Source organism: Ranitomeya variabilis, chromosome 7 (genome assembly GCF_051348905.1).
Source record: "Ranitomeya variabilis isolate aRanVar5 chromosome 7, aRanVar5.hap1, whole genome shotgun sequence".
NCBI lineage: Eukaryota > Metazoa > Chordata > Amphibia > Anura > Dendrobatidae > Ranitomeya > Ranitomeya variabilis.
The window spans coordinates 171,618,181-171,631,526 of record NC_135238.1 but is presented as its reverse complement, the minus strand read 5'-3'; the positions used below and the strand labels follow the sequence as shown (position 1 = coordinate 171,631,526).

General features: G+C 41.8%; 1 protein-coding gene across 1 annotated transcript in view; it reads left to right on the top strand.

Moving 5' to 3' along the window:
• Window positions 1–13,346, top strand: part of ABCA12 (ATP binding cassette subfamily A member 12) — a 243,169-nt gene that overhangs the window by 214,609 nt on the left and 15,214 nt on the right. Inside the window, exons 48-53 of the mRNA XM_077272263.1 lie at window positions 2,468–2,721; window positions 4,757–4,973; window positions 7,219–7,328; window positions 7,418–7,568; window positions 8,349–8,483; window positions 10,494–10,597. Of these exons, the coding sequence (XP_077128378.1) occupies window positions 2,468–2,721; window positions 4,757–4,973; window positions 7,219–7,328; window positions 7,418–7,568; window positions 8,349–8,483; window positions 10,494–10,597 (971 nt within the window). The remainder of the gene's footprint in view (window positions 1–2,467; window positions 2,722–4,756; window positions 4,974–7,218; window positions 7,329–7,417; window positions 7,569–8,348; window positions 8,484–10,493; window positions 10,598–13,346) is intronic.

Below are 13,346 nucleotides of genomic sequence, written 5' to 3'. Positions count from 1 at the left end.
GTCTCCGTTCCTAAGAATGAGCTCGTGAAGGACCTTCGATGACGTCGCGGCTGACGTCGCGGCTTCTGATTGGTCGCGTGAGCGGTCACATGAGCGGTCACGCGACCAATCAGAAGCCGCGACGTCATCGAAGGCCCTTCACGCGCTCATTCTTAGAAACGGAGGCTCCCGGTTACAGCGGTGAGATCCAGGGGCCACCGGAGAGGTGAGTATATCCATATTTTTTATTTTAATTCTTTATTTTACACATAAATATGGTTCCGATACCGATTCCCGATACCACAAAAGTATCGGAACTCGGTATCGGAATTCCAATACCGCAAATATCCGCCGATACTTGCGGTATCGGAATGCTCAACACTAATGTTAACACATGACTCCTTCTTTGACTTCATCTTCACAATTCTTGCATCCATTGAACTTGTGAGTTTTTGGAGAGTTTCTGCTTGAATTTCTTTTGCAGGATGTCAGAATAGCCTCCCAGAGCTGCTGTTTTGATGTGAACTACCTTCCATCCTCAGAGATCTCTTGGTTGAGGATACTCCCAAGGTTTTCAATAGGGTTGAGGTCAGGGGAAGATGGTGGCCACACCATGAGTTTATCTCCTTTTATGCCCATAGCAGCCAATAACTTGGAGGTATTCTCTGTGGCATGAGATGATGCATTGTCATTCATGAAGATGATTTTTCTACGGATGGCAGGTTTTTTCTTTGTACCATGAAAGTGGTCAGTCAGAAACTCTGTATACTTTGACAAGGTCAATTTCACACCTTCAGGGACCTGAGAGGAGCTTACCAGCTCTCTGTCCATAATCCTTGCTGATGCCACAACCTTGTTGAGACTTGGTGGATATCCACCAACTATCCACTACTCCACCCATCTGGGCCATCCAGGGTTGCACGACCCTATTCAGTAAATTAGACTGTTTTAAAATTAGCCTTCATACATGTCTAGGCCCACTGTAACCGTTTCTGCCTGTGAACACTGTTTAGGGGTGGCCAAAGCATAAGTTTATGCACAACTTTAAGCTTCTGGAAAATACTACATCTTGAGGTTTGTGGGACTCTAGAGGCAACAGCAGTTTCAAATACCTGTTTGCTGCTTTGCAATGGTATTTTACCAGCGGCTCTCTTAATCTGATGAATTTGTCTGGCAGAAAACTTCTTCATTATTCCTTTATCTGCACAAACCTGTGTGTGCTGTGTATCAGCCATAAATCTCCTCACAATAGAATTATCACATTTAAGTTTTCATGAAATATCTGATGTTTTCATACCTTGTTAAAGGCATTGCACCATTTGATGCTTTTCAGATTTCAGTGATTGTTTTTCTTTCACATGTTGCTTTGTACCTGTGTCCTGCTTAGTAATGTGAAAGGTCCTGCCTAAGTAGTTTTCCTTTAATTGGGCTCAACTGGCAAACTAATTATCACAGGCGTTTGAGGTTGATTTCAATAACACAAAGAGCATTGAGACACAAACCATCCATGCGTTTATTTGAAAAACCAAAAAATCTTTGATACTTAAATTCAAGTTGCATAATAATTTGGAACGTGGTGTATGGATTGAGCAGTGGCTGAGCCAAGGTCAGCCAAGCCTTTATGGCTGAAAGCCCCAAGCAACAGATTAGATTAAAGTTAATTTCCTCCCGACAGCCGGGCTTGAAATGTAGTAGTCGCACAACTATAGAACAACATTGAACTAAATGTTCGGCCCCAATAAAATATACAAACCTATACTCACCTCCCATTCTGGAGCCATTCCAGCGGTGTCAGTACACGTGGTGCTCGGTGCCCAATCAGCCCTGACGTCACAGTCTCCACCTTCATACGGATTGAACATGAAGAGGAAGTCAGGAATAAGCCGCATCCCTGGCTTCCTCTTCATGTTCAGTCTGTACGAAGGCAGAGACAGTGATGCAAGTGCTGATTGGGCGCCATGATCACGTGTCACAACATTGTACGAGACCTCCAGGACTGCGAGTGCTGACACCGCTGGAATGGCACCAGCACAGGCGGTGAGTATAGGTTTTTATCTTATCAGAGCCAAGAAGGGGTTGTCCTAGTAGTGGATAACCCCTTTAACCTACAAATTTATCCCATACCTGAAGGTTAATTGCGTTTTTTCACATGACAGGTTCCCTTTATTGGGTAGCTTTTGTGAATAAATATTTTCCTGACTGTCCTGCTTTATTTATTGATTTCTCTTGTTGATATCAAGATTTTTAGAATATTTTAAGTAAAATACCTTAAACATTTTAAGCTAACCATGATAAACTCCTAAAATGCTCTTGCCTTTTTAAAAAAAAATAATTCTAGCATGCAAGAATTCTTGGGGCACTTTCACTGCTTTATGGACATAATCACACTATAAAAATAGATTTTTCTTTTATGACTTACAGTATATAGTTTTTCATGTCTTTACCAGCCCTTGTTTCTATGACATTGTCTTTTTTTTTTTATTTACAGAGCCTAAATGATACCTATAACGCCCTCATAAATGTTTTTAAGATCTTCCCCCAATTTTGCTTTGGATATGGGTTGATTTCACTGTCACAACAACAAGCTATATCAGATCAATTAGAGATCTTTGGAAATTATGAAAAGGTGGATGTTTTTGGAATGAATATTTTGGGCTATATGTATGTAGCCATGACTGTCCAAGGAACATTCTGCTTCATTCTACGATTACTGATTAGTGATGGCATTATCTACAGTGTAAAGTAAGTATCTCTGATGAGCACTGCTATAATTGGCAAAATAATATATATACTGTATATATAGTTTCTATGGTTAGGTACATAGATTAAAACAGATCTGTTACCAGATAAGTGGATCCCTCAGACTTTATGACTTTACGGTGGTGTTCTTACTTTGAAAATCCATAACAGTGTAATGTCTGGCAGAGGCCAACATCAGAAATAAAGCTACCTCAGACAGACTTGGCACAAGCCACTCCGTCTAGCAGATCCCAAAGGAACTTCGGTCTTCCCCCTATAATACTTATAAAAAGGGTCTGGACCTACAAGGGGGACCCTTCTATCCACAGAGTAGATGCTGGTCGGAGAAGCAAGTATGAGGCAAGGGTGGTCAAACCAAGCTGGGTCAGTATCAGGGATGACAAAACCAGACACAAAAAAACTGAAGTCAAAACTATAGTCTAAGAAATAGCCGGAGTAAGATATTAGGAGATCAGAAAAAAAGCTAAGTCAGACAGGCCAAGTTTAAAGTCAGAAAGGTTTCTGATAAAGAGACTGATGTAGTTGAGATAACAAGACAGGTCAAGATCAGCATAAACAGAACTGTAAAACAAAACCAAAGGACAGAGATAAATCTAAGCAATAACTGGCAACTCTCATCATGTGTGTAGTGTGGCCTATCCCTAATGGCCAGAGAGGGGCGCTGATTACTCCTGTTGAGCTGATAGACAGCACACATCTATTCTAAGTGGCTGGGTGTCACTACAGTTCCAAACCACAGCAGGATCCCAGGCTGGACAGTGGATAGAGCCTCGCAGTAATATTGGCAATGACATCTCCTCTAACACTAGAGCTACTCACAGGGTGAATATAGCGGCACCTGGTGACAGACGTCACAGGAACAGGTCCAGGCTGGACTGTAACTATTAGTGATAAGCGAATATACTCGTTACTCGAGATTTCTCGAGCATGCTCGGGTGTCCTCCGAGTATTTTTTAGTGCTCGGAGATTTAGTTTTCCTCACCTCAGCTGAATGATTTACATCTCTTAGCCAGCTTGATTACATGTGGGGATTCCCTAGCAAAGGGGAACCCCCACATGTACTTACGCTGGCTAACAGATGTAAATCATTCAGCTGCGGCGATGAAAACTAAATCTCCGAGCACTAAAAAATATTCGGAGGACCCCCGAGCATGCTCGAGAAATCTCGAGTAACGAGTATATTCGCTCATCACTAGTAACTATCAAAATTTAAATTTAATCTCCGCCCACCTAGTCTGATTTACAGATCCTCAGTGTCCTTCCTCCCTGCTATTGCTTTGATCTCACTCTGCTCCGTACAAGCTGCAGCTGTCAGTTAGGCTCTTTAGAGTGACCCATAATCCGCTCTGACAGGAATTTTTAAAGTAAATATACCAGACTCATCAGATCTAAGAGAACCGTTTACTAACATGAGCAGTTTGCATGGTGAAGATCGGTGACAGATCCACTTTAAGTTGGTCTATAAGGTAAACTTTTGCATAATGATAGCAATAGTAATACATAGCAATATTATGTGCATGGGTATGTCACATTTGATTGAAGCAAGAAACACTGATGAATTATTATGATGCAAAGTATCTATGAGATTAGGGTGGAGAACGGTAATTTTATCGTTGGCAGTCAGCCATTGCATTGGCTGCTTGTCTCACTAGAAAATGTCACATTCTATTGCAATTTTCATTATTTCCACTCACTACTAATTAAATAGAGTATTGTAAGTCATAGTAAATAATATAGGGTATAATAGGCTATATTGCACAGAGTTTTTGATAGGATGACCTTTAATTTTGTAGAAGAGGGACGCAAAGAAAAATATTGTGTGTGCCATAAGGCAATATCATTTTATAGGCAGCACTATATTTCTTTTTAGCTTGTTAATTCCAGTAGCTGCCATGTTCTTGTATCCAATGATTTTCTGCTGGAAAGACAAGGAAGAGAAGGAAATTAGCTCAAAACTATGAAGTTTGCTGTTTGGATCACATATCAAGGTGAATTTTTTTATTTTATTCTTTTTAAGGACATTTTTTAAGAATACTTGCCTAAAGGCTTACTACAGTATTGGAGCAAAGAATCCTGATGAGGATGAAGATGTCACAGCAGAAAGGAATCGGGTTGAGTCTGGCAATGCTTACAGAGATCTTTTGCTTCTGAAAGGCCTCACCAAAGTTTTCCATCAGGTCCACAGAAATACGATTGCTGTAAACAACATGACCCTTGGAATTCCACCCGGAGAGGTAAATGGCAGCTTTCAATGCATTGATATACAGTATTCGGTGTACTAGGTAATGCTTGTACCTTTGATTTCAGAGATTTCTAATAATTTGTTAGTTCATAGCTACTTCTAAAAGTTTGTTCATGAGTGATGAAATAAGACTTTCAAAATGTTCATTAGATACACAAACTATATATTATTATTCATTTTTATAGCGCCATTTATTCCATGGCGCTTTACACGTGGAAGGGGCAATTATAGAAAAGTACAATAAATATGAGCAAAACAAGGCACACACAAGTACATAAGGAGGGAAGACCCTGTCCGCGAGGACTCACAGTCTATAGGGGATGGGTGAGGATACATTAGGAGAGGGTAGAGCTAGTTGTGCGGCGGTTCAGCAGACTAAAGATCACTGCAGGTTGTAGACTTGTCGGAAGAGGTGGGTCTTCAGGTTCTTTTTGAAGGTTTCCGTGGTAGGCAAGGGTCTGATGTGTTGGGGTAGAGAGTTCCAGAGTATGGGGGAAACACTGGAGAAGTCTTGTATGCGGTTGTGGGAAGAAGAGATAAGAGGGGAGTAGAGAAGGAGATCTTGTGAGGATCGAAGGTTGTGTGAGGGTAAGTATCAGGAGACCATGTCACAGATGTATGGAGGAGACAGGTTGTGGATGGCTTTGTATGTCATAGTTAGGGTTTTGAACTGGAGCCTCTGGACAATAGGAAGCCAGTGAAGGTCTTGGCAGAGAGAGAAGGCTGGGAAATAATGGGGAAACAGGTGGATTAATTGGGCAGCAGAGTGTAAGATGGATTGGAGAGGTGCAAGAGTGCTAGAGGGGAGGCCAGAGAGTAGGAGGTTGTAGTAGTCAAGGCGGGAGATGATAAGGGTGTGCACTAGTATTTTTGTGGTTTCATGGTCAAGGAATGCACGGATCCGAGAAATATTTTTGAGTTTGACTCGGCAGGAGGAGGCAAGGGCTTGGATATGTGGCTTGAAAGAGAAGGCAGAGTCGAGGATCACCCCGAGGCACCGAGCGTGTGGGACTGGGGAAAGTGATGAATAGGTCTCGTAGAGGAGCAGAGTGAGATGGGGAAAGATGATGAATTCAGTTTTGTCCATGTTCAGTTTTAGAAAGCGAAAAGAAAAGAAAGCTGAAATAGCAGACAGACATTGTGGGATTTTGGTAAGTGAGGTCAGGTCCAAAGAGGTAGATCTGTGTGTCATTGGCGTAGAGATGATAGTGATAAGCGAATATACTCATTGCTCGGGTTTTCCCGAGCATGCTCGGGTGGTCTCCGAGTATTTGTAAGTGCTTGGAGATTTAGTTTTCATCGCCACAGCTGAATGATTCACAGCTACTAGCCAGCTTGATTACATGTGGGGATTCCCTAGCAACCAGGCAACCCCCACATGTAATCAAGCTGGTTAGTGGCAGTAAATCATTCAGCTGTGGTGATGAAAACTAAATCTCCAAACACTAACAAATACTCGGTGAGCACCCGAGCAACGAGTATACTCGCTCATCACTAATGATAATGTAAACTGTGGGATTCTATGAGCTGTCCCAGGCCAAATATGTAGACGGAGAAGAGCAAGGGCCCTAGGATTGAGCCTTGGGGAACACCGACAGACAGGGGGCGAGGTGAGGAGGTGGTGTGGGAGAGAGAGACACTGAATGTTCGGTCTGTTAGATATGACGAGATCCAGGATAGGGACAAGTCTGTGATGCCAAGAGATGAGAGAATTTGTAGAAGGAGGGAATGGTCGACAGTGTCGAAGGCAGAAGAGAGGTCCAGGAGAAGGAAGACAGAGTAGTGTTGTTTGCTCTTGGCAGTTAGTAGGTCATTAGTGACTTTAGTTAGGGCAGTTTCAGTTGAGTGAATGTGGTTGGAAGCCAGATTGTAAGCGGTCAAAGAGGCAGAAGGAAGAGAGGTGGGAGGACATTTCAAGATGGACATGCTGTTCCAGTAGTTTTGAGGCATAAGGGAGAAGAGATATCAGGCGATAGCTAGATACAGAGGATGGGTCGAGGGAGGGCTTTTTGAGGTGGGTGTGATTGAGGCATGCTTGAAGGATGAGGGGAAGACACCATTTGTAAGTGAGAGGTTGAAGAGGTGTGTTAGGGTTGGAATGAAGACTGTGGTGAGATATACCGTATATAATTATTTTTACCAATTAACATTTCTAAAATTACACTTTGTATATTAACTACCTAACACTAGAATGTCTACCTTACTAATTTGTAAATTAATATATTTTTACTTTTTAGTGTTTTGGACTCCTTGGCGTGAACGGTGCTGGGAAGACAACAACATTCAAAATGCTTACCGGAGATTTATCACCATCAAGTGGAAACATCCAAATCAGAAATCACATCGGGTTTGTGACGCTTGTGAAATCCTATCCAATAGTCTTATTATTCTGCCATAAGAGCATTACTTACTGGCTTTTTTTTTTCATCTGTCTAGGAATCTGGTGAATGTTTTAGGGTTTAAAAGAGACTGGTCTTCTTTTGGGTACTGTCCACAGGAGGATGCACTGGATGAACTGATGACTGGAGAAGAGCATTTATATTATTATGCCAGAATATATGGAGTTCCAGAAAAAAAGCTCAAGCATGTAACTAAGCTTGTCATTAAATATAATGAGTTTTACAAGGTTGAAGGTAGACTTAAGTCCAACAAGTTTAACCTATAGCCTAACAGGTTGATCCAGACGGAGGAAAAAACCCCAGGCGGCAAATAGTAATAGCTTCTTATTAGGGGAAAAATTCCTTCCCAACTCCACATATGGCAATCAGACAATCAGACTAGTTCTCATTCTCATGTGTGGCAATCAGAACAATAGTCGTTATATACAGAATTGTCTAATTGTTTGTTAAATTGGGAAAATGATTTGCTACATGCTCTACTAGAGTTTACGTAATGTTAGTTAATATTCAAAATTAGTACATCTCTCACTTCTGGAGTATTGCAGAAGACCTAATAAAGATAGAAAAAACTTTTACATCAGCATTCCATAAGGTGGTTGTCATATCATTTACTTTTAGGAGCGCACTGCCACTCTGCCTCCTGCCTTCCTCTTTCCTGGAGGGTTGTACGCTCCTACTGACTGCTGGACAGAACTGTGCACTCTCAGGTGCTGCTATATAAGACAGCAATGCCTTTGTTGGCACACAAGTACAATGAAGTTGGCCAGCTTCAGAGCAGCATTTACAAGCTCTACTATAAGAAGCTTGTAAGCGTTGCACTTCTTGTACTTTGCAATTTGGAATTATTAGGAAGACTGTCCATTCTTCACTTGTCTCAAGTGAACTTGCAATCTGAAAAGGGCTTGTCCATACCAGAGAAGCCCTCTAATACTTGCATTCATGTTTGTATTTTGTGCTTGATTTCCCAGGTAACAAATCAACTACTTCGAAAACTACAACTTGTACAATACAAAGACAGAATTACTGCCAATTACAGCTGTGGCACTAGGAGAAAACTTTCTACAGCGCTTGCACTTGTTGGAAAACCGTCTATTCTTCTTCTGGTAAATACAACAATCTTCATATACCCTATGTATGATTTATTTCACTGGCTTCTGACAACCGATATTGCGACCACCAAGGTTACAGCCATGTAACACCGCTGCTGGAGTTTTCCGCAGTTACAATTAGCATGGCCACGGTGCCCTTTTCAAGCAGATATAAAGATTTACCTGTGTAGATTGATGCTTGGTATATGCGTATTCTCTACAGGGCCGGATTTAAGAGGTGGGTGGCCCGGGGCCCATTTTGGAGGGAGGCCCATTTTTTAAGGTGTTGCAATATGTAATGCAAAATGAAACGAACGCAAGTTTATTTACAAAAATCATTTACGCAGAGTAATTCATGTAAAATCATTCATTTTTTACAATCCAGGCACTTTCCTTGATTTTCATGCTGCAAAATCACTAATGATGTCACTAAAGTCCAATTCATGCAGTATATCTGACTCAATGCTCATGATAGCCAAATTTACAAGTCGTTCCTGCTTCATGGATGTCCTTAATCGGTTTTCAACTAATTTGAGTTTTGAGAAGGAACGCTCACCACTGCAGTTTGTTACCATCAAAATTAGATATATCCTTAGAGTGATCTCAATATTTGCTGTATATATCAGAGGCTGTTGCTGTGCTGGCAGTATATAGAATAGAGGCTGAGGGGCTGTATAAAGTGTATACACAGCACCATACTGTAAACTGGTCCACAATATATACATACAGTATACACAGACACACTAATGCAGGATATAGTGTGGACCTGTATATACAGTACGGTACTGTGTAGGACAGGAGCTGCAAGAAAGATACACAGACAGACACACAGACAGAGGTCATACTCACCCACCGCGACACTGAAGACTGAACCACTTCACCTCTGGATCTTCAGTGACTGAAGATCCAGAGTGAAGTCATGCCGCGCTCTGCGGTGGAGAATACTCTTCTCGCGCCAACATCAAAGCTCCACATCATTCCTCGAAAGTAGCTGAACAAACTCTCGTCTGATCTAATCCGAGGGAGGGATCATATAGCTGAATAGGTAGCGCCTAGAAGCTTCTGTTGGGATCGGAGAAGGCTGCCGCATGCCATAAGCTAAGCATTAGGTACAGGGAGGGAACTAAGGAAGTCTGGCTAGGCTAGCCAGGTCAGTGGATGCTCATGCAGGTCAGGTCCAAGGACTCTGCCGCTCTGCACCAGCCACTGAGATGTAGGACCATAGCCAGGTCCCAACACTTTCAATAGTTTCTTATCATTAGAAATGGTTCACAGCAAAGAGACGTGTATTTTACATGTTTTGAGATATTTATCCCTATATAGGTGGGAGGCCCCCGCTTGGTGGGTGGCCCAGGGCCCCTTGGGCCCCCCTAAATCCGGGCCTGATTCTCTACAATTTTAACTAGAGCTGACTAAAGAGATCTGAGACACTAGGGGTTGTCTCATGACATATCCACAGGATCTACCATACATGTTTAATAGATGTGGGTACAACCTCTGTATTTGTGACCAAAACAGGGGGCCCTGATCCCTTATTCTGACTGATGCTGAGGCCTCACTGAATGGAGCTCTGAAAAGCCCTGATTCTGAGATCCCACCAGTTGGACCTCCCAATGATAGAGAAGTTATCCCCTACCCCTATCCCCTATCCCATGGATAGGGGATAAGCATGAAATGTGAAAATGACCCCTTCAGCAGCTCAGGTGCCATATGGAATAGTGTATCTGGGCTATAAATTATGAATATTAGTAGTAATCATGTAATTCCACCACCCATATAAATGTACTTTTGCTGTATCTGTCAGCTCTATTTGGTCAAGGAACTCCTTGGTTATTGCTAATGTTCTTACATTTTACAGTAGGAGGACATTGACTCATATATTATGGAGCTACATAGTTGAGTCCTTGGTTTCAGTATTTTTTCGGCCCCGTCGTCTATTTTTTCAAATGTTTGTCCAAAAATACAATATTTCTTCCATATACCAATAGAATTATGTACTTACTCATTATTTTTCATGACTTCCAGGATGAGCCAAGTTCAGGAATGGACCCTAAAACAAAAAGACATCTGTGGAAAATCATCTCTGAAGAAGTCAGAGAAAAATGTGCAGTTATCCTGACATCTCACAGGTAAGAAACCGTATGATAAGCACAATAACCAGAGCCATAAGAAAATAGCCAACCTGGCCTTGTTATTCACTTGGTTTCCATTATTGTAAAAGAGAAAACTGGACTTCTCTATACCTAACTCCAGCACGTGTCATTTTGGCTCAAAGACGGTACCACAACTATCGTATACAATTTGCGGAGCAAACAGGTAGCCTTTTTCTCTGTATGTATGTGGGTAATGCAAAAGCATTTTGCCAATTAACAATTAGTGGAAACAATCTAAAGCATTTTTAGGATTGCTACCTGCAAAAGATGGCACTAACGTTCCTGTCCTCTTCCTCTCTGAAGAGGCTCTTTGCATATTTGAATTCCCAGAGAATAACTTCATCGTCAACTTGGCACTCACCACAAGGAGAGACTTTACCCCTTAGACTTCTCTCACCCAGAAAAATCAGTCTTTGCACCGATGGTGGGCAATCACCCCGAAACAGGTGTCTGCAAATGGAGTTTCTGGTTTGCTTTCTTATCTCAAGTCATGTGGCCAAGGCCCCTTAAAGGGAATCTGTCACTAGGTGTTTGCTACCCCCTCTTGGAGCAGCATGATGTAGGGGCAGAAACTCAGAGATACCCTGATTCCAACAAGGTGTCACTACAGTTTTGATATAATCCCTGTTTCATCTGCTGCAGATCTACCAGTTCTCTGAATGTTGAGCTCTGTATAACCACGCCTACACCCGACTGGCAGCTTTCTGTGTACACTGTGCAGAGGCAGAAAGTTGGCAATCAGTGGTGGGATTATATAGAGCTCTTGAACATGAAGGACTACATACATAGCAGCAGGTTTACTAGCCATGTAGTGATAAAATTACTGTTTAATCAGCAGGAGATTATCAAAACTACAGCTAACTGCCCAGTAAGTGATACATCGCTGGAATCAGGTCTCTGTCTCTATATTATGCTGCTCTCAAATAAGGGGGCATAAACTTGGGTGATAGAATCCTTTTAAAGGGTATATATTGACTTTTAGGATTGGTGCCTCCAACTAGGTGGCACTAGAGTTCCTGTCCTCTTCCTCTCTGAAGAGGGTATTTGCAAATTAGAATCAGTGAATTACTAAAATGTTATAACTTTTCATAAGAAAAGTCTGCAGTGCTATGCCACAATTAGGCTCCTCACTCCTGGCCTGCAGACATGACTGTATATATCGACTTGTGCTGTCTATGATTGGGCTAAGCCAACCTTTTCATAAGCCGCACTTTACCGATTTTACCATGCTGTACACTTCCACAATATCAAATGCCATGCTAGCTAAAACATGCTCAGACCATGGTCAAAGTTGTAAAGTAACAAACCCCCCAAAATATTGCTGACATATACTTTATACAACAGGAGGACTCACATCGATACATGACAACTATGTCTTTTTTCCTATAAATCTGAATACCCCCTACTTAAAGGGGCTATCTGACCTTAGGCTACATGTCTGCAGTCACTCTGCTGGAATACTTGTGAATCCTCACATCACACGCACTGCGCGCTGTGAGGATTCTACGGTGCCAGCGCAGGAAGCGGGCAGTCATGTGTCAGCAAGTATGAACTTTACAAACTTCCGGCCACATTCCGACTAGACTGTGTCTGTCCTTGCACAATACACTCGCATTGAGGGAGGCTGCACCCATCTAGTTGGCAAGTGACTGAATGTATGCAAATCCTGTACTTGTCTGGTGCCGGAGGATGCTTATAACGCGCAGTTGGTTTTTGACTCCTGGCAAACATATGACTTTTTTCCAGTATATTAACTCTTTTATTGGATTCTATGAGTTTCATAAAGGGATTCTTGCTGTTCTTTAAACACCACATATTCAATAACTTGAAATTAAAGGGGTTGTCTCACCTTAGGCTACAAATCTGCAGTCACTGTGTGTTTTAAGTATTCTCCACTGCCAGGAGCTGGCAGTCATGTGACCGCAACAATGTCATTTTCATACTTCTGGCCACATTCCAACTAGACGTGGCCTGCCTCGCTCAATACACTTGCATTGAGTAAAGCCGTGCACGTCTAGTTGGCATGTGACTGCATATATGCAAACTGCCATTAACGACATCGGAGAATCCTCACAGCACCCAATGCATGCAATGTGAGGATTCACAAGTCTGCAATCACATAGTGACTGCAGACTTGTTGCCTAGAGTCGCACAACCCCTTTCAATCAGGTGGTAGGTTGGAGAACCTGTTATAATCCACTTGGCAGATGTCCTTTTTTAATTGTTTTACTTAAGTGTAAATTGAGAGTTTTAATCTTCAAGCATAAAAAACAGAATCATGACAGCATCCATATGAAATCCATCTGCCACAAATGCATCCATATCAAATCGGGAGCATCTGATTACTAGCTGTGCAAGCACTATACGCACAACACACAGTGAATGGGATATTTTTAAAGCGAGCAACGGCGCTATTTATGAAGACGTACAATTGATACAGTACAATGGTACATCAGTGGTTTTGTTTCGGATCTTAACATTATTAGTTATTGTGAGAACTGTGGATGCAGGGAAATGAAATAATACCATTAAAAAAAAGAAGTATATTTCTTTGTTAATCTTTTCTATATGATTTGATTCGGCTGCTTCTCGTTTCTTCTTATCTCTTGATTTCCATTTTATCACCTAATAAGCCTCTCCAGAATCTGAAATTAAAGATCTGGGATTGCATAGCCGATGTCTTCTGAGAGGATATGGAAGAGTATGTACAAGTGATAATAAATCA